Genomic DNA, 22,643 nt, shown 5'->3' with positions numbered 1-22,643 from the left:
GTGGAGCAGGAGACGGGAGCGTGGTAATGGCCGTGGCAAGAACAGGATGGCAGTTTAACGGGTCGGGGCAGGTTTTACATAAGGCTTACATCTAAAACCAAAATATTACAGAAGGGGCAGAATGCCTTAAAAGTGAAACTCAAAAAAAAAAAAAATATAACCTTCATATCCTTTCAAAATACTATGAAGCAAGTTAACACAGAAATTACACCGGTTTCACCTGGGACAGGTGAACTCTAAATATCCTCTCGGTGGCTGGATTACTTAGCAATAAGGTAACCGGCGTAAGAAAATCGAGAATGATACAAGGCCCATGAAATCTGGGGGCAAGCTTGCCCGCGGGAACAAAATTTTTGACCATAACCTGGTCACCTACCTTCAACGTGGTGGGTCTCCGTCCACGATCATACCTTTCCCTAACCTTTTCATGAGACACTTTAAGATTAGCTTTAGCCTTCTTCCAAAGATCTTTAATGTTATCCGGATCTATTGTCTCGGGTAGAATGTCATTCAAAGACCAGAGGTTAGAGAGCGGCGAGTTGGGAACAAACTTGAACATCAAGGAAGCTGGAGTAAACTTGTGAGATTCATGAACCGCCGAATTCAAAGCAAAAGCTATCCAATGCAGGGACGTGTCCCACCTGGAAGGATCTTCATGATGATAGGCAATGAGTGCGGACCTGAGATTACGGTTAACCCGTTCAGCCAGAGAAGGTTGAGGGTAATAAGCAGAAGTAGTTACATGAGAGATGGACAAGTCAAAACAGAATTTACGAAATAAATTTGATGTGAACGCCTTAGCATTATCAGATACAATGTATTGACACGGACCAAAGGAAGCAAAAATAGAATTTAAGCAGGTAATGGTGGACTGAGCGGTAGCCAGCTTAGTCGGAAATAACCAGGAAAATCTAGTAAAACCATCTACACATACAAAGATAAATTTGTTGGCATTTCCCTTCGACTGGGGGAAGGGTCCTACATAATCAATATACAGGCGTTCCATGGGGCGCGACGCTTGATGAGAAGACAAAAGGCCTACTTTAGTGGACATGGTGGGTTTACTGAGCAAACAAGATTTACAAGCTTTTACAAGTTCACGGATTTCGCCGTCCATACCTTTCCATATGAACATTTCACGAATCTTTTCACGAGTTTTAAAGATTCCAAGATGCCCCCCCAATGGGGTCTCATGATAGTATTTGAAGATCATAGGTACAAGAACCGCTGGAACGACAACTTTCATCAACTTATCATGCCTCGAAGGGCAACATAGAACACCATTCCTCAGAACATAAGGGACGACCTGTTCCCCAGATGAAAGGGTTTCCATTATAGGAGCCAGCGTCGGATCTTCACGTTGGTATTTCTCAATATCCCTAAAAAGCATGGGAGCATCTGTTAAGATGGCATTAACACCAGATAGTATGGACTCGGAAGGTGATGAACTATCGACCGGTTCGTGGGTCTCTACGTCGTTATGAAACATACGGCTGAGTCCATCAGCAACAACATTTTCGGTACCTCTGATATGTCGTACATCAAATTGGAAAGCAGAAATACGGATGGCCCAACGGGCTATACGACCAGTACGACGCGGCCTACCTAAGACCCAGCTTAAGGCTTGATCATCTGTCTCCAGGTCGAATTTGACATGTTCCAGATAGAGACGGAACTTTTCTAAGGCGAATAAGACTGCCAACCCTTCGAGCTCATAGATGGAATACTTGGCTTCTTGAGCCGATAGAGTCCTAGATGCATAGGCGATGGGACGCCTCCCTAGTTCAGTCTCTTGAAGAAGGACTGCAGCTACAGCTGACGACGACGCGTCCGTTTGGACGATGAATTTTTTCGAGAAATCAGGCATAGCAAGTACAGGGGCATTACAGAGAGCTAATTTAAGGTCTTCGAAAGCGGCTTGTTGAGAAGGTCCCCACTCGAATTTGATGCCTTTCCTACGAAGAAGGTTTAAGGGCGCCGCTCTATTAGCGAAGTTAGGAATAAACTTCCTGAAGAAATTCACCATACCAATGAATCTAGCGATACCTTTAATGTCCTTGGGAGGTTTAAAATCACGGATGGCCTGTGTTCTAGAATGATCGACTGCTACACCATCAGGTGACACAATATGCCCTAGGAATGACATAGAGGGCTTAGCAAAGGCAACCTTGGACAACTTGACAGTTAACCCAGCCTTACGAAGGCGATTCAGAACTTCTCGCAGATGATCTAGATGTTCTTCAAAAGTCTCGGAAAATACGACGACATCATCCAAGTAGTGATATAAGTACTCAAATTTTATGTCGGAGAAGACCCTATCTAGTAGCCTAGTGAGCACAGCTGCCCCCGTGGGGAGCCCGAAAGGCACGCGGTTGTATTCATATAAATTCCAGTCCGTGGCAAACGCTGTAAGATGTTTAGACTCCTCGGCAAGGGGAATTTGATTATAGGCCTGATTCAAGTCCAAGATAGTGAAGAACTTGGCCTTTCGAAACCATGAAAAGCAAGAATGAAGGTCGGGAAGGGGCACAGATTGCAACACCACCTTCCGATTGAGAGCCCTGTAATCAATGACAGGCCTGAAGCCTCCTTGGGGTTTCGGGACTAGAAAAATAGGCGAAGAATACGCTGACTTAGAGGGCCTAATAATACCATCCTTCAACATCTGATCGATGATTTCTTTCAGAGCCTTCATTTTAGGTGGAGATAGCCTATACGGTGGAAAACGGACAGGAATCGAATCCGTAACCTCAATTTTGTATTCAATAAGGTCAGTAACACCAAGAGAATCAGAGAACACCTCGGGAAACGACTGACACAGTTTGCGAATACTATCAGCCTGCTCCTCAGGCAGATGTCTAAGGTCTAACAACATCTCATCCTGGGTAGGCGAAATAGAAGAACATGACACAGAATTACACTTTAATAGTGGTATTTTACAACTAGAAGCAAATTTGAATGTGCACGACCTAGACTGGAGATCGAGCACAAGACCAGTGTGAGAAATAAAGTCCGCTCCCAGTATGATGGGGCAAGACAAGTGTTTAGCCACAAACAGTTTAATTTTCCAGGTAAATTTAAAAATACGAATTTTGACCAGTACGGAACCGACCAGTACGGAACCTAGAATTTCTAATGGAGATGAATTAGCCGAAACATATTGAATACGAGAAGAGTCATAGACAGGTAGTTTACAAACAGATTTCAATTTCGAGTACCATACAGCCGAAATAATGGAACAAACACTGCCTGAATCTAATAGAGCTGTTATAGGCTCGTTATTTAACTCAATCTTAAGAAAAGGAACAGGTGCGGGGGTATCCGCCGCAATCCTAAGACACTCTTTAGGGCATTCAAAAGATGAATTTGAAGGCTGGTCGTTCTCTGCATTTACAACCTGTTTACTAGGGGCTGAGTCTCGGGAATATGTATTAGTCGGCTCAGCCGACGCCACTAGTCACCTTTTATTATTGGCATAGCTGGAATTTGCACCAGAAGTTGAGCAGGAGGGGGTGCTATTTGAGTTTGGGCAATTCTTGGCGATATGTGAGAAGGCCCCACACTTAAAACAGCCTTGTGATGACCCTGCTCCATTCCTTGTCCCACTTGACTTGATCAGAGGACACTTATTCCGCAGATGGTCAGGCGACCCACAAGCATAACATTTACGGGGATTGACTGGTCGGCGAGGTGGAGGCCGAGTGTTACTAAAGGAAGGCGGGGGTTCTTTCGCCACACGCAAGGAATCGGCATACCTAACTCCTTCCGCAGAGACGGCTAATGCTTCCAGTTCAGAGAAGGTTTGCGGGCACGCCGCGAAACACAAATATGACCTGTAGGGTGGTGAAATCCCTTCGACAATAGCTTGCACGATCTGATCCTCAGGGAAGTGGAGAGCAAACACCCTAGTATAAAACTTAATATCTTGGATGAAGTCTGCCAGGTTTTCATCCAAGCGCTGTACCCGATAATAGTATTTCTGAATAAGGGAGGACCTGGCCCTAGCCGGGATGAAGTTAGCTAGCAAATGGGCATGGAAATCCTCAATAGAAGATTGCTCGGCGATGGCTCTAACTATTTTGTCAGATAGGACACCAATAGCATAAGGATAGATAATTTGCAAAATTTGACATGGGGAAAGAGAAAACACAAGGGCATGATCCTGAAATTCCACTAGAAATCTTAAAAATGAAATTACGTCACTGGTGGTGTTGACGGAAAACTTAGAGATACCTCTAAGCAACATTGCCAATGGATGAGGCAAGCTGCTGAACCCAGGTGACATAGTCGTTAAAGGTTTCAAGGGCAAAGAAGTTAATTCAGAGCGGATGTTACTCAATGACGCACGGCGTTCAGATTCGTTGTTCGATGGGGCAGAGATAGTTTGAGCAGCAACGGTTATCCTATTGACTTCTCCCTGAGGAGGCTCTTCCTCGTTACCTACATTCACCGCGGCGGGTTGATCAGTTTTGGGAGGAGCTTCGCCGGTTAGCAATTGAGTGACCTTATTAGACAATTCAGAAATAGTTTCAAGGAGCGTATTAGCTTGCTTCCTCTGAACGTCATTCACCTTTAGAGACAACAGATCATTAACTCTATTTGAAAAGTGATACAGTCTGCCTTGCACACGCTTAATTTGATTAGGAGATGGATCATTTTCATCAAAAAAACTAACTACAGAAGCTAGCCCAGTAATATTCTCCGTGATCGTGGAAAGAGAGTCGTCAATTTCTTTCTCTCCCAAATTGGGGACGGAAATGGGCAAATCAAGGGACTCTCTAAGCTTGTTAGTGTCTATTGCAACCGTGCCTCCAGATTGCACATTTCTAATAGTCAATTCATATATCAACTCCTCCTTGCGCAAATAGTTAAGAAGGAGAACATCGCGAGGGCCGGGCATGATGACAGAACGATTTTGAAAAACTCACAAATGCCAGCAACTGAGAAAATGGTTAGAGTTTGAATTAAAGCAATGTTTAGCCGTCAAAAGGGGCTAAATTGAGACCCATTCAACCACGCTCTGCTACCACTTGTTACCGTGTTTTAGCGGTAGGTAGAGGCGTAAGAAGGTGCGGGCGTGAATGGGTTTCAAGCTACGAAATTATAGTGCATGTAAAATCAATTTAAAATTTAACAAGGTTATATTTCCTTTTCAAAAACAAAGCAATAACAGACATGGCAGGTACAATGTAGCAAAACAAGGTGAGTTACAAAATTTACAGGTTTTGGGCTTCACGCCCTGACTTCAGCGATCAGCTCAGTTTTACCACAAACACGAGTTTTAACAGAGGGGCAGAAAGCCCCATTCATCCCTAGGAGCCCCTGGCTCCGAATTACACAGAAAAGCCTCCACGAGGCATATGACACTCAATTTCAAAAGAGCGATCCGCTCTCAAAATTTAAGCCTCTCAAAGGCCACACCAAACTCTACCTTCAAGCTGTCCTCTAAGGACGTATTCACAGGGGTAAAATACCCAACCTACTGAGGTCTATTGAATGAAAAAGAAAGTTGATTACATGACCTCTAAAATAACAATTTGAGAGGAGGCTAACCGCACTCCTGATACACTTTGTTTTTAAAACCTAATCTGGCTCTGGGCCGCTAACGCAAGGGCTAATCCCATACTACAGAGGTGACTTAGAGAAGAACACTTTACATTACATAAACGAAGAATAGTTTGAGAAAATAAGTTCACCTCAAAACAAATGTGAGTGGGAGCTCGAGAGGGTTAGCACTCTCTATCCCATTATGTAGCTTTACACGAGAATAGAAGAAAGGAGTAGTTACATTTTAGGAAAAGGTTACATGATGGAAAACGCTTCGAACCCGCCGCGAGAGTTAAACTGCCGACCTAGCAAGAAAAGAAGTTATTAATAGGCCATTACCTGGTAGTAGATCGCTGCCGAGGAAAGAGGCGCTTCCCGCCTCCTGCTATGTACTTAATACACTGAAAGATGGAACAGAAGTGGCCCGGAGACCCTAAAATCAGCAGTTTAAATACTCTCGCAGAGAATTCTAGGCGTTAGGGGAAAGAAAACACCCTCCCACAAAGATTTTATTGGGTAGGACCCCGCAACAGATACAAGTTGGGGGAAGATACCCCTGATTGGCCAGAAATTCATTGAAGAAATTCGTGATTGGATACATTCAAAGCAAGGGGAAGAAAGGGGTAAATATTGCCAACTTAAACAATGATAGAAAGAAATTTAACAAAGAACAAACTCCTGAAATTAAATTTTCTCCAACAAAATAGTTCTTTGACTCCGCACTAGGTTGCACTATTGTTGATCTTCAGTAGTGTCCTCTAGAAGAGAAAGTTCACACTTCTTAATACAAGCAAAACAAAAGTACGTCGAAAATGACACAGTTCACAAACTCAAAATTTTCCACGTGGTGACATCTTCTGAGAAAGTAGAGAATTAATAGAATAGATAAAGTTCAATCTTCCTCCAGAAGAGGAGTTTCAACTGGCGCAACTTTTAAATAAACGGTGTAGAGGTGTACCGCCCGGTACAATAATAATAATAATAATAATAATAATAATAATAATAATAATAATAATAATATTTTTTTACGAGGGAAGTGTGGGAAATCTTTCATTAGACACTTGTGAGGGTCCACACTCCACAGGCGTGTGAGATTCCTACTCACTAAAACTCACACACCCTTTTTCCACAATGTATATCTCCGCCCCGAAACCGCTCTCGCATTACTTCAGGGCGGTGTCGTGCTAATTTCTTAGATTTCTTCTTCCTTATTTCTCCTTACTGCCATTCATGAGCATTCATATCTCTCTTTTTCTGATGCAGGATGCCTTCTACATATACTGCTATCTGATCCCAAGATTCTTGGTTTCGTAGCATCGCCTGCACAATAGTTTCTGGCGTCAACTCTCCTTGCTCAGTATATAAACATCTTCTCTGAGTTGACCAATGACAGCATACCTAAAATGTGTGAAATACATCGTCTATATCATTGCAATAAATACACACCGAGTCGCTCACTCTACCTACTCTATGTAGAAATTTCCAGAAGTATCCGTGACCCGTCAATAGTTGCGTAATGTAAAAGTTAACCTCGCCATGAGCTCGGGCAATTCAATCAGCTAGGCGTGGTATCAGCCGCTTAGTCCATTTTCCTCGAGGAACTTCCTCTCATCTTTGCTGCCACCGCTCCATTCATTGCCTATAAGCTAGCTCCTTAGCGCGCTTCTTTCCGAGCTCTCCTTTAGTTCGCCAGACTTCCTGTCTCTCTAAGGCACGTAAATCAATCGGTGCTACCGCTGCTATCGTAAGGACTGCAGGTTCGGATACTGTGCGATATCTGCTTGTAATACGCAAAGCTGATCTTCGCTGTATCGCAGCTATCCTTCGCCGGTATTTTTCAAACTTCAGAGATTCAGCCCAGACTTCGGCACCATATAGAAGCGTCGAGTGAACTATCGACATCAGAAGTCGTCGTTTGCTAGACTTCAGACCTTTAACGTTGCTCATTAATCTACTCAGCGCAATTGTTGTTTTCACCGCCTTATCTGTCACCCGTTTGATATGATCCCAAAAAGTAAATTTGGTATCAAGTGTCACTCCGAGATACTTTATACTTCTAGATGTTTCGATTTCTGTTTGTCCAATATACATTGGAATGACGGTCGTGATCCTTTTTCTTGTCAAGAGAACAATCTCTGTTTTATGATCTGCAAGCTGTAATCTGTGATTCGCCATCCAATCTTTCACCCGTCGCATTACTTGATTTAGCTTAAACTGAGCCAACTCCAAATTTCGAGCAACTATCAAAACAGCTATATCATCAGCACAGCTCACTAGCATTGTGTCTTCCGGCATCTCTAACCTCAACAATCCATCATACACTATGTTCCACAGATTTGGGCCAAGGATGGACCCTTGTGCTGCACCAGCTGTGAGCCGTTTCACTCTCTGCCCATCTTCTGTGTGATATACTAGAGTACGATCTTTCAAATAATTTCTCATTATGCGCATGAGATAGTCCGGTAGTTTGAAAGTATTTTGAAGCGCTTCCAATATGTCATTCCAACTGATCGCGTTGAAAGCATTCTTAACATCAAGGGTCACAAGGAGTGTCACTTTTCGAGAGTGATGATTACCAATAATAATAATAATAATAATAATAATAATAATAATAATAATAATAATAATAATAATAATAATAATGGCAGTATGTGGCCTTCGAAGAGGCCTGGTGCAGGTCTTCCAAATTGACGCCGTACAGGCTACCTGCACGTCTAGATGGGGCCCTACCTTCCAATGCTGAAGGATGGCTCACGGCACACATACCCAGCCCCCGAGCTATCGTAATTAATCAATGAAGGTTAAAATCCCCCAACCCAGCCGGGAATCAAAGCTGGGACCCTCTGGACCAAAGGCTAGCATTCTCACCATTTAGCCATGGAGCTGGAAATAATAGTAATAATAATCATGATCTCTCAAATGTCAGAGAGGTTCGAGTCAATTTTCTATGGTGCAAACTATTATAACATTGTAGACCATTTTTTTAAATATAGACAAAAAATGAGAAGAAATTTAGGCATACTCTTGTCTGAGGCTCAACCTAATTGATAACCACAAATTTCGAATTTCCCTCTTAAGAGAGAGAGGGAAGTAGCGGTAGTAATTGTAATGTACATAGTAGGCCAATATAATAGAAATTACCTTCCATCACGACTTCCAAAGTGGCTTCAGTTCATAAATGCTATAGACATTACGCCTGCCTTTGCTCTTTGTAACGGTTTCAAGGTGTCTTTCTTTCAAAAACAAGGAGTTTAAATAGACCATAGGTTTAAACAGCGGTAGTGGCAGACCAACCAACAAGGTAAACAGAAGACTGGTGAGAGTGGAAAGTTGCGTGTATGACGATCTAATTTGTTTAAGAAAATCCATGCTTACACTCGCTCATTTGGGGACACTCTTTATCGGATTGACCAGAGGAAGAAGGGATGTTGGAATTCTCTTGCCCTTAACATTGTCCTGGAAACCTAGAAAAATTTGATTATCAGGAAGCCCAGATAGATTACATAACAATTTTACTTCTGGAAGTACTTCCAAGACTATATGGGCAAGTCACACAATCAAATCTAAACACATTCTGGAATAGAAATACCCTCTATTTTCAGAAAATCATTCTCCCTTTTAGTTCTTTCAGGTACCAGGTTTTCATAATACTACAGTAGTAACTAGAAAAACACTAGTGTTTGCTACAATTCAAGAATACATCTACAGATATAATATGCGAACATAACATTTTATTAAAAAACATGTACGTTTTAAATTTATCATTAAAATACGGGAATATGATTGTATTTTCTTTCTTTGGGACCCCTAAATGTAACATGGTTGTGCCGACCCTGTCTAGTAGAGAGGTCTTAGACCTTAGTCCCAGCTTCCTGCCTCACCTCCTCAATTCTTAACTTGACCATCCTGGTCTTGTGGTAGTGGACCTCAGCAACTTCATCCCTGATAAGTTTCTTTCATGATACCATAGATCAAGATTGGTATGAATTAGCTGTTGAGTATTGCCTATTTTGCTTTCTCTGTTAGCAGAATGAGCCAACAAACCATAAAACACTCCATGACAAAGATGTTTTAGTGGTGTTTTAGGCAAGAATGTGCCATTCAATATCATGATGAGGAAAGACCATTACTTAGAAATATTGGAAAGGAGAGTTCTTTGTGAGCTGCACATTTTTCCAGATGGTGATGGAATTTTTCAGTATGACTTGGCTCCTTCTCCTTGTTACACTTCTAAGAAAGTGAATGAATTCTTCTGTGATTACAATATTTGAGGCAGTCCATTCCAAAACTTATTTTATCCACCGTAAGTGTATTTTTCTTTTTTTTAATACAGGAAACTTCACAAAACAAAAAAGTTTTGTAATATAAGTCTCAATTACTATTTTATTTTATTACCATGCATTCAAGTCCATAGTCAGAGGACATCTTATTGAGAAATTATAAATATAATTAGTAGAACATCAATAAATTAAATTTTTATTTCAGATAAGACGAGTTTTGGATCATCCAGTGAGAAAGTCAAATATTTTACCTTGCACAACTCATTTAAAAAACAAGAAAAGATAAAAAATTATGATTAAAATATTATATTTAAAAAAAATGTTTTACATCGCACTGACACAGATAGCTTTTATGGCGACAATGGGATAGGAAAGGCCTAGGTGTGGGAAGGACGCGGTCATGGCCTTATTTAAGGTACAGGAAACAACAGAAAACCATCTTCAGGGCTGCTGACAGTGGGGTTCGAACCCACTATCTCCCGGATGCAAGCTCACAGCTGCACGCCACTGAATGCACGCCCAACTTGCCCAGTAATATTATAATAAAATACACTAGTACACAAATACACTTTTCTCCTATCAATCTAATGATACTAATAAACACTCCATTGTGATTTAACACACACTCAAGTAATATCAATCGAGACTCAGTACTTAGAGAAAACTTTACTGGTTACACTGCACTCACAATAGACCAAATTCAATAATAAAACATCATTTTATTGTTGTTAATCCTGTTAATCATGCATTACACTCTCAAATCTGATCCCTCCTCTTGAGATCCATTATGAAGAACTTCTTTTTCTTCAACAGATATTGTGGTGAAGAGTTTCTTATAAAATGAAAGCAACTTACTCCTTTCCAGTCCATTCCAAAATGCTTTTCAAGCAAACTTTTAAATCCTTTACTTTGGCAGAATTCAAGATTATTCCTTGCAATAATTTAGGATGCATTAGTATTTCTTGCAGGCATTTTCTTTCTTCATTACTGATTTCCCTGTGTCGATGTCTGAGTTGTAATGAGGTTCTCCCCTAAACATCACATAGGTACCCAGTGAGTTTTTGCTAATCACAAATTGTTTCACTGAAGAAAATGTGAAGTGACAATATGTGGGTTTTTTCATAATATTTTCAGCAACCATTTTCGTTTCGTTTTACCTTCCGCAACAGGAGTAATATTCTCAGTCATACTGATACACTGTATTCAAAGCACAAAACTGCATGAAAGACTTACACAGTTCAAGAACAACCGACATAAACTGCAGGTAAATTGTAGCTTGAAGTCACACGCTAAAAATATCCTGTAAAAAATATATGGGCTATTTGCACAAGAAGACTCAGAAAACTTGACTTCCTACAAAAATACACATGATAGAGTTTCTAATTGCAGTGTGTAGTATCATGGTTATGAACTTAAAAATATGCCCTCAAAGCGTGTGGAACCTGTTGTGTAATGCAACTTATAAAACAGAAAAGAGGACATATTTGCTATTAAGAGAAAATAATTATATGTAAGAGCCAAATAAGTGCAGAAAAATCTAAGATGTATGTATTATTGTTGTGTTCTGATTTATTTACACAAGGCTATAAGATTATTTATTTATGCCTGTTTATTTATTCTGAGTATTGCAACAATGAACTGTTAGTTCAAGGGAAGGACTGCCCCTTAGATTTATTGCTTTACAATTAAAGACAAAAATGTTTAATATTCATAATATACATTGGTCACAACAATATTGTCTGTACACTGGAGATAATTAACAATTTTATTTAAATGTGGCAATATTAATTAAACATTTCTGTATATTTTTGTAATACAAGAACAGATGACTTCTTAACCCGTAAGTGGTCGCTAGCTGAATTGAGACTTTCTCTCACATTAAACTTCATTTAAAATAAATATATCTTCTACAATTTTGTGGGACGTAAGAGTGAAATGAATTATGGAAATGAGACGTAAAGACTGTGTTATACATTTTAGATTTTAAAAAGTGGTTATCCGTATATTACAGAAACAAATTACTCCTTAATGGAAATTAGTCATTAGGTCAGACACATGTCAGTATGTAATATTCTCAAGGGTACCGGGCTGAATGGCTCAGACGGTTAAGGCGCTGACTCTCTGAGCCCAAGTTGGCAGGTTCGATCCTGACTCAGTCCTGTGGTATTTGAAGGTGCTCAGATATGTCAGCCTTAGATCTACTGGCATGTAAAAGAAGTCCTGTGGGACAAACTCTTGGCACCTCGGCATCTGCAAAAGCCGTAAAAAGTAGTTATTGGGACATAAAACCAATAACATTGTTATTAATATAGAACTTTCTGACAGTCGCAATACAAATGCAAGAATAAAGTACAATAGGCCTTCTCTCTAACATTTGAGTTAGCTGGAGTTTGTAACAGTGTTTATTTCCTAATATTCCTCCTCAACTCATAATTTTTGAAGACTCATTTATCAGTAATTGCAAATGGAAAACGTTACGTGCACGACTTAAGTCAAATACTAACACCTACAACAGGTGAAACTTTCCCTCTCGACTTCAACATAACACCAATGCCACTGGTCGCGCGATGAGAGAACCTCTCACACAGGGCGCACGAACTCATACGAATCTTTGCTCCGACTAGAGGAGGGGATGCTTACCCTTCAAATGTGAATCGCCTTACTCACCACAATTATCAACCCAGCTGAAAGAGGGAACAGCCACCTCCCTTGCATCGCTGAGAAGTAAACTCACAATACTAAATAATGTGAGAGAAAACCTCATATGATTACATGTTACAAATTTCATGTTTGGTCCGTATTGAAATGTACATCAGTTTAAGATATTACCAAAATTTATTAGGATCAATCTATTCAATACAACTGAATTTCCAAAGTTACACTAAAATTTGAAGGGACATGTTTCGCCCTTTATAAGGGCATCATCAGCCTTTTTACACTCATACTTCAAAGATAAAAATCAGCATCCTGATTGTCATGGTAAAAAATATAAAAATGAGAATATAAGATTGGAAATGAGTATTATACAATGTGAGAAATTGTTACAAGTTCTTAAATAATAATTTACAATTGAAACTTCATTTAAAATGTTTGCGAAGAAAAGGTTGAAGTTGGTATGATATTACACTAGTAATTTCAAAATATCTTATAAAATAGACAAACTAGGCCTTATCCACATAATAACAATAATAACAAGATAACATAATAACATAATAACAAGAAATTTTAGTAAAACCTCATACAGCGACCACTCGCGGGTTAAGTAGTGAAAAATTTGTAATACTCCTTAACTCAGTTGGCAATTTGTTATATGATGCTGTGGCAGAATATACTGTACTTTTTATTCCATACCTTGAAGACAAACTCCACGAGAGACAAAATTGTGGCACCTCGGTGTCTCTGAAAACCTTAAATTAATCAGTGGGATATAAAACCAAAAATAAGATTATTGTTAGAACTGTGAAACTCTTTTTTTATTGTTTAAATTATGAGATTACATTGCTTGTAAGATATATATATATCAAGGGTAACTTCTTCTTAATTGAATCGGTCATTATTAGAAGGCACTAGGTCAATTTTTAAAAAATGAAAATGACATTTTGATTGGTTTGTTGATAAGAAAGCCATACTTTCCAGTGTTGACTCAGTCAAATGTAACATAAAATCTCTTTGGTCTGTTGAACACACAAGTTCAATATAAATATTATTCTATAACATACCTTATCTGTAAATTATATGCTACAATTGAGACAAAGTGGGACTTCATTAACACTGGAGCAGGTGCATAAAAATTATCCTGTGAGGAGGCGCGCACAGTGTTTTAGACTGGGTCATGAAAAAATAGCACAAACTAAGCAAAAACTATTTTTAATGTTACAGAACTCATAAAGGTAATCCCAAAAATAAGGTCTCCTATTTTTTATAAATACATAGACCTGTTTATTTCTACAAGGGTTTACATCATTTTACAGTTTGAACATTTAGCTATTTTTCTACATAATCACCATTTTGGTTGATGTATTTTTGTAGATGCTGTGACAGTTTTTGTATGCCCACATCATACCAGCTCGCCACCATGCTGTTCAGGAAGTTGTGAACCTCATCTTTCACCTCGTTGTCAGTGCTGGCACCCATCTTGCGCACATCTTCTGGTATTTCAACTTTTCCGTTAAAATTCTGTGAGCGGTGCTTCGGGAAACCTCAGGAACCAAAGTGCAGAGGTCATCCAGCGTGATGCGCCGATCTTCACGCAAGATTTGCTCAACCTTCACGACTGTGTCGACGGAAATTGACGGTCTCCCACTCCTTTGTTCGTCGTGTATTTCAGTCCGACCGACAGCAAACTCTCTACACTACTTACGAACATTTTTAACATCCATGCACTTGGCGGTAACATCCAACGGAAGCTCCATTCTCAACGGCTGCCAAGCCAAGACTGAGTGCCTCAGCGTGGCGTGCGCATGTTTATATGCGAGCGCGGGAAACACTTTTCACAATATTGTGACCAAGAGCCACACAAACAGAGTTCTGTATTTATATAAAAAAAAATAGGAGACCTGATTTTTGGGATTACCCTCGCAATTTTGCACGAACTTTTAAATAATGTTCAAAGATATTTTGACAATACAAAAATTGACGTTCATTCTGCATCATCACTAGATTCTTAACTTTTCATACTGCACCGAACATATGTCACTACCGAGTGTTCCTTATAGATATATCACTGGCATACACAGCATGTAGTCTTGATTTTTCTGTTGTTTTTTTTCTGTTGTAGTAGCGCATCTTCAGGCTCTTCTAGTTCTTGTGGAGCTGCAGAGGGCTGCTCTTCTTCACATAATCCTAACATTTAGCAAATGTTCCTTTTTTAGCCCTGTTGGCAGATTTTGAATACCGTTCTTGAAAATATCTCACGCATAGCTGTTGGTTTAGTTCTTTCAAATAATTACACCTTTGAATGTTAAAGTTACCTCTCACATACTTGTAAATAATATATGAATTAATTTGAGAAATGTTCAAGATAGTAAAAAACAAAGTCATTGGCCAACGGTTGCTTATGCGTGAAATTGAGTAATGCTTTTTATAAGTCTTTCGATTTCTCTTTCCCTGTTTCTACCCATGATGCATTGGACTTCACTGTATATGAAGGCACTATTTTATACAAAAATAAAACAAAATGAACACATTCTTGGTATATTAACTGAAAAAAGAAAAAAAAAAGGAAAACTTAACTCATAAAAACGCACACGTCATGGGGCACGCCAGTTGTTTTAGACCGGGTCCATCAAGCAATGCATTTAGGTTGAAACTGAGGAACGTGAGGGGCGAATCGTTTATGCACACTGATAGTGGACGAGTCCAATGTAAGGTACTGAGGGGATGGAAGCTAGCAGCCTGCTACGTAAAGAACTATAAACATTTATCTCTGAACCCAGTCAAAGAGGGTTAATATCAATTCCAAATTTCAAACTCCTACGTATTTGGACACAAATAAACATAAACATTTCCAAATATTGAGTGTGATTTGATAGAATCTGATGATGTTATTTTAAGAATGAAACATGTCATTCCTTGTTTAATAGTGTGTGTTTTTTATTCCTTGTTTAATAGTGTGTGTTTTTATTCCTTGTTTAATAGTGTGTGTGTGTTTTATTCCTTGTTTAATAGTGTGTATTTAATTCCTTCTTTAATAGTGTGTATTTCTATTCCATGTTTAATAGTGTGTATTTTTATTCCTTGTTTAATAGTGTGTTTTTATTCCTTGTTTAATAGTGTGTATTTTTATACCTTGTTTAATAGTGTTTTTTTATTCCTTGTTTAATAGTGTGTGTGTTCTTATTCCTTGTTTAATAGTGTGTGTTTTTATTCCTTGTTTAATAGTGTGTATTTTTATACCTTGTTTAATAGTGTGTTTTTTATTCTTTGTTTAATAGTGCATATTTTTATTCCTTGTTTAATAGTGTATATTTTTATTCCTTGTTTAATAGTGCATTTTTAATTCCTTGTTTAATAGTGTGTTTTTTATTCCTCATTTAATAGTGTGTATTTTTATTCCTTGTTTAATAGTGTATATTTTATTCCTTGTTTAATAGTGCATATTTTTATTACTTGTTTAATAGTGCATGTTTAATTCCTTGTTTAATAGTGTGTTTTTTATTCCTCATTTAATAGTGTGTGTGTTTTTATTCCTTTTTTAATAGTGTGTATTTTTATTCCTTGTTTAATAGTGTATATTTTTATTCCTTGTTTAATAGTGCATTTTTAATTCCTTGTTTAATAGTGTGGTTTTTATTCCTTGTTTAATAGTGTGTATTTTTATTCCTTGTTTAATAGTGTGTGTTTTTATTCCTTGTTTAATAGTGTGTATTTTTATTCCTTATTTAATTGTGTGTATTTTTATTCCTTGTTTAATAGTGCATTTTTAATTCCTTGTTTAATAGTGTGTTTTTTATTCCTTGTTTAATAGTGTGTACTTTTATTCCTTGTTTAATGGTGTCTTTTTTATTCCTTTTTTAAGTGTGTATTTTTATTCCTTGTTTAATAGTGTGTATTTTTATTCCTTTTTTTAAGTGTGTATTTTTATTCCTTGTTTAATAGTGTGTATATTTTTTTACAGGTATGTTATAGTGTAATATTTATATTGAACTTGTGGGTTCGACAGACTGGAAAGCTTTTAAGTTACATTTTGATTGGTTTTATGAAGCTGGGTGCATTTGGTTATGCTGGAAGGAACTACTGTAAATTGCATACAGAGAGAGATGGAAAGAAGAAAAGGAACAACATACACGTGAGACTGAAGATCTATCACGATGGCCCCTTGATGAATGTTGATGCCTGCCCGCCTTCCTGATGAAACTGGGAAGAAGAAACGAGCTCGTCAGGGGCTGAGAACAGATGGACGTAGAAGAAATGGGACTGACAAGGAGGGCTCCTGCTTACTCAAACATGGTAGTGTATGAAGATTTAGAGATTTTCCTTGTGTCATCTGTATGTTGCTCCCTCTTCCCTTACTGACCCGCCTATTATGTATCGCTTTCCTTGTATGACATATGCGAACTTTTTTTTTTTTTTTTGCTAGTTGCTTTACGTCGCACCGACACAGATAGGTCTTATGGCGACGATGGGACAGGGAAGGGCTAGGAGTGGGAAGGAAGCGGCCGTGGCCTTAATTAAGGTACAGCCCCAGCATTTGCCTGGTGTGAAAATGGGAAACCACAGAAAACCATTTTCAGGGCTGCCGACAGTGGGGTTCGAACCTACTATCTCCCGAATACTGGATACTGGCCGCACTTAAACGACTGCAGCTATCGAGCTCGGTCATATGCGAACTTGCATCCGGGAGATGATTGTTTCGAAACCCAATATCGGCAGCCCTGAGGATAGTTTCCCATTTTCACACCACGCAAATTCTGGGGCTGTACCTTAATTAAGGTCACAGACACTTCCTTCCCAGTCCTAGCCCATCGTCGCCATAAGACCTATCTGTGTCAGTGCGACATAAAGCAACTTGTAAGGAAAAAAAAGGGGGGGGGGGAGATAAAACCAACCAACAATATCTTCTTAGTTATTTTCAGTTATTTTGACTGTGTGTGCCTTTTAACAAAAACCTATTCAATTGTACACTTTTTGTTTACCATACCATGGGGCAATAATGATCAATTTTTGAGTTTTTTTACACTTAACTTTCATGTTAATAGAATTTTGTAGACTCCAAAATTAGTATTAATTCAACTATTCTCCTGCTTTCTGGTTATTTCAATTTTATACAACAATATATCGGTATTTAAAAGAAAAAATTCTGTGCTCAGTGTTGCCCCATCAGATGGGTTATCCGGCCTACTTATTTTCCATTTTAGATGTTGCATGAATATTTTCTAAAAACATGTATCACATTTTAAAAAAAATATTAGTGTACATTTTACCAGTCATCATCATTATCATTTTACCAGTTTACACAGTAAATTTAACAAAAATAGCATAGGTAGGTTCCAAGTCCTAAACTATTTACATTTGACTTCTAATAGAGTCTAGATACAAAATCAAAGGAAATAACTGGAAAACAATCACTCCAAATGAAAATGATCTGTATCAGGGAAATAATATCCCCCTTCTCCCAACTGTCACATAATCAATAACTAAATTGTTTCTTTTTCAGGTATAATTTGTTGTTAAATGCCTTACTTTTCAGGAATTTTCTAAATTTCATTTAATCACAAATTAGTTTTGGCCGACTGAAAAACCTAACAATTATAGTATAAGCACTTCTTGACAACATTTTCACGATTTGTTCTTCTTTTTCTTTCCCCTTCCAATTTCTGTGGAAACACAAAATTCACAGTTCCGTTAATTTGCACTCTATTTCTTACAATTCCATTAGAGACACTTGGCTTTCCACCCTCCCAAAGAAATTTCAGAATTTCTTCTTTGTTGCATATTTAACAATAACTAATTCAGCTGCTGCAAGTGATAATTTTTCTTTTTACTTCTTGTAGTTGAAAGAGATTCGGACGATGCTTCACAGCTCGATTCTTCTTCCAATGAGGCACTAAGGTTGAAGACTTTTTCACTGCTGGTCTGAAATCATTGACCACAATTGCCTTCCCAGGTGGAATATTAAGCTGTTTTCCTCGTTTAGCTTAGTCCCTTGATATTTGGTGCCCCAGCTCTTGCTTCTTTCAGATGGTGAACAAATGATTCAGTCAATGGTATTTCATCACTCTCAGAATTGTCTATGTCTGGAATTAGCAATATCAGTGTTGCCCCATTTTACGGTATATTACATTTTCAAAGATAGGCATTTAAAATGACAGGTTTGTCAATTATGGCAGGGGAAAACAAAATGTAATTTTCCTGGTTTTCTGTAGAAGATACATGATTAGGACTGTTACTGAGAACTCCCTTCCACATTGCAGGTACCCCTGCCTCTCCGGCCACTCACAACTCAGTGTATGCTGGAGGTAGAGAGTTGCTGCGTCTATTAACTGGAGTCCTGGGTTTGAGATTCCTGCTATTCATGTATGAAACTATTTGGTCAGGTATCTCCATCAGAACTTCCTTGGCAAGATATGCTTTAGCCTGATTGATGTTGTGCAACTTCTGGAAGTTTCTGAAAGGCACAAACTGAACGATGTCTCGAGCTTTGACACCATTGTAGACAAGTGGAATGGTGTCTGCATCAAGGACATCCATCAGGGCGAAGTCTGCTTCTCCTACACCAACAATGATGATGGAAAGAGGGAGATCTGAAGCTTCCACAATGGCCTAAAACAAAAACAGGTGCTCTGTAGTTACATCAATCAATCAATCAATCAATCAATCAATCAATCAATCAATCAATCAATCAATCAATCAATCAATCAATCAATCAATCAATCAATCAATCAATCAATCAATCAATCAATCAATCAATCAATCAATCAATCAATCAATCAATCAATCAATCAATCAATCAATCAATCAATCAATCAATCAATCAATCAATCAATCAATCAATCAATCAATCAATCAATCAATCAATCAATCAATCAATCAATCAATCAATCAATCAATCAATCAATCAATCAATCAATCAATCAATCAATCAATCAATCAATCAATCAATCAATCAATCAATCAATCAATCAATCAATCAATCAATCAATCAATCAATCAATCAATCAATCAATCAATCAATCAATCAATCAATCAATCAATCAATCAATCAATCAATCAATCAATCAATCAATCAATCAATCAATCAATCAATCAATCAATCAATCAATCAATCAATCAATCAATCAATCAATCAATCAATCAATCAATCAATCAATCAATCAATCAATCAATCAATCAATCAATCAATCAATCAATCAATCAATCAATCAATCAATCAATCAATCAATCAATCAATCAATCAATCAATCAATCAATCAATCAATCAATCAATCAATCAATCAATCAATCAATCAATCAATCAATCAATCAATCAATCAATCAATCAATCAATCAATCAATCAATCAATCAATCAATCAATCAATCAATCAATCAATCAATCAATCAATCAATCAATCAATCAATCAATCAATCAATCAATCAATCAATCAATCAATCAATCAATCAATCAATCAATCAATCAATCAATCAATCAATCAATCAATCAATCAATCAATCAATCAATCAATCAATCAATCAATCAATCAATCAATCAATCAATCAATCAATCAATCAATCAATCAATCAATCAATCAATCAATCAATCAATCAATCCTGATATGCATTTAGCATTTACGCCTAGGTCCAGATTCCTTATCAATTGTTTGTCTAGTCTTTTCTTAATAAATGAAATTTCAAAGAAATTGGAAAATTTTCTAACTTCTACCTTTGAAAATTATTGTAATCCCTAAATCCTCTTCGTTGAAATGAATATTTGCCCCAATTTGTTCTCTTGAATTCTAACTTTATCTTCATATTGTGATCTTTCTTACCTTTAATAACTCCATTCAAGCTTATATGTCTACTAATGTCATTAAACGTTCTTTCTCCACTGACAGCTCTGAACATACCACTTAGTCGAGCAGGTCGTTTCCTTGCTCCCAAATATTCCCAGTTCAAAGTTTGCAACATTTTTATAAGACAACTCTTTTTCTGGAAATCACCCAGAAAAAACTGTGCTGCCTTCCTTTGGATCTTTTGACATTCTTGAATTAAGTAATCCTGGTTAGGGTTCCATGGACTGGAACCATACGCTAATTAGTGGCTCACCACTGACTTATACGCCCTCTCCTTTACATCCTTACGATAACCCCTAAATACACTCATAGCCATATTTACAGTCTCATCAGAGTGATTACAGAAATGAAGACCTTATTAACCCTATGTACTTACAGTGATCCCCATGAGATACTCTGACTGAGCAGATTTTTCCTCTTGTTGAAACTTACAACCTGACACCTTCATCCTGTTTACCATCATCATAACATTGCTGTCCATCTCAGAACATTACTGAGGTCTTTTTGCTATTGCCCACAGCCCGGTAACTTATACAACAGTATAAATCATCTGCAAAAAGCATTAGCTGTCATTCCAGTTCTTTATTTATATCATTTATATATAATAAGAAAACATGATGGTCCACAATGCTGCCTTGCAAAATCCCTTTTTTATCAATGTACAATGAGAACTTCTCTAATTCTCTGAGTTCTAATTTCTAGAAATTTAGCCACCCGTTCAATTACTCTTTTGTCTAGTCCAATAACTCTCATTTTGGTCATTTGTTTCCCTATCAAAAGCCTTGGAGAGGTCAATAGTGATACAGTCCATTTGTCCTGAATCTAAAATATTTGCTGGAATCTTGCAAGTTGAGGCTCACTGGAATAACTTTTTCTAAACGTAAACTGCCAGTTGTTAATTTTGCAAACATGTCAAATATAATCATAAAGAATCATTTCAAAGAGCTTATATTATTTATTTTTAAAAATTATTTTACAACTGATGTGCATTTGGGTCTGTCACACAGGTGGTAGAAACTCCATTGAAGCTTATTTGTCTACTAAGGTCATTTCACGCTGTCTCTCTATTGACAGCTCAGAACATACCGCTTAGTCGGGCAGCTTGTTTCCTTACTCCCAAATTTTCCCAGGCGAAAGTTTGCAATATTTTTATAATACAACTCCTATGTTGAAAATCTATGATAATCTAAAATATTTACAACATACATAAGTTGAAAGCTAGAAAAGCAGCTCATATTGATGAAATTTCTGGGCGTATGCTAAAGGCAATGAGTTGGGATACAGTACTATATCTGAAGAATTTATTTGATTATTGTTTGCAAGAGGAGATATCACTTTACAAATAAAAAAATCACATGCAGAAGGAGATATGTTACTTTCCAAATGAATGTAGAGTTGCTGTAGTAGACCCAGTGTGCAAAGTCAAAAGTGACAATCATAAAGTGGATAATTATAGGCCAGTCAGCTTGACTTGTGTTGGAATAATTTACCAAGGGGGATGTTCTATAAATTTCCAACTTCTTTGAAACCATTTAGGAACAGAGTACATAAATAACTGACAAGGAATCTGTCACCTTATCAATAGCCCTAAATGCAGATCATTGATTGATTGATTGATTGATTGATTGACTGACTGATTGATTGATTTATAGATTGATTTATTGATTGATTTATTGATTGATTGATTGATTGATCGATTGATTGATTGATTGATTGATTGATTGATTGATTGATTGATTGATTGATTGATTGAAATAATGGTCAGTAACCAGTTGTAGGATATAGAAAGATAATTTCATAGAAATTGCAAGAAAATACTTAGGAATAATAATAATAATAATAATAATAATAATAATAATAATAATAATAATAATAATAATAATAATAATAATAATAATAATTGTTACGGAGTTATCCGTGGTAGTTAGAGGTGAAAAAAGGTGCGGGCAGGAATAGGTCTCAACTTACGAAATTAAAGTTAATTTAAAACTTTAACAAAGGTTATATTTTCTTTTCAAAATCAACAAATTACAACAAATAACAAAGATGTAACAGGTACCAAGTAGCAGGTTAACAATTTAAGAATTTACAGAGCCCCAAGATTAATTTATGAGCTCTCAGCTCACCACCACAATAGTTACAGGGCAGAAAACCCCTAAGTACAAGGAGCACTTGCTCCTAATTACAATATTAAGAGGGAAAGAGCAGACCCACTCTCAATTTTACAAGCCTATCACAGGCTACAACAAACTTCTTTCCTAACTGCCCTTAAGGCACACATACAGAGAAACAGGGGTATCTTGTACCCAACCTACTGGGCCTTCACAT

General features: G+C 37.5%; 1 protein-coding gene across 1 annotated transcript in view; it reads right to left on the bottom strand.

Annotated features, from left to right (window-relative positions):
* Positions 1 to 16,946: 16,946 nt before the first annotated feature.
* Positions 16,947 to 22,643, bottom strand: part of LOC136882309 (copine-8) — a 90,772-nt gene continuing 85,075 nt past the window's right edge. Inside the window, exon 10 of the mRNA XM_067154883.2 lies at positions 16,947 to 19,088. Within this exon, the coding sequence (XP_067010984.2) occupies positions 18,762 to 19,088 (327 nt within the window). The 3' untranslated portion in view covers positions 16,947 to 18,761. The remainder of the gene's footprint in view (positions 19,089 to 22,643) is intronic.

This window comes from Anabrus simplex, chromosome 10 (assembly GCF_040414725.1).
Source record: "Anabrus simplex isolate iqAnaSimp1 chromosome 10, ASM4041472v1, whole genome shotgun sequence".
Taxonomy (NCBI): Eukaryota; Metazoa; Arthropoda; class Insecta; order Orthoptera; family Tettigoniidae; genus Anabrus; species Anabrus simplex.
The sequence above is the reverse complement of the archived record's forward strand: the minus strand, read 5'-3'. Positions and strand labels throughout refer to the sequence as shown.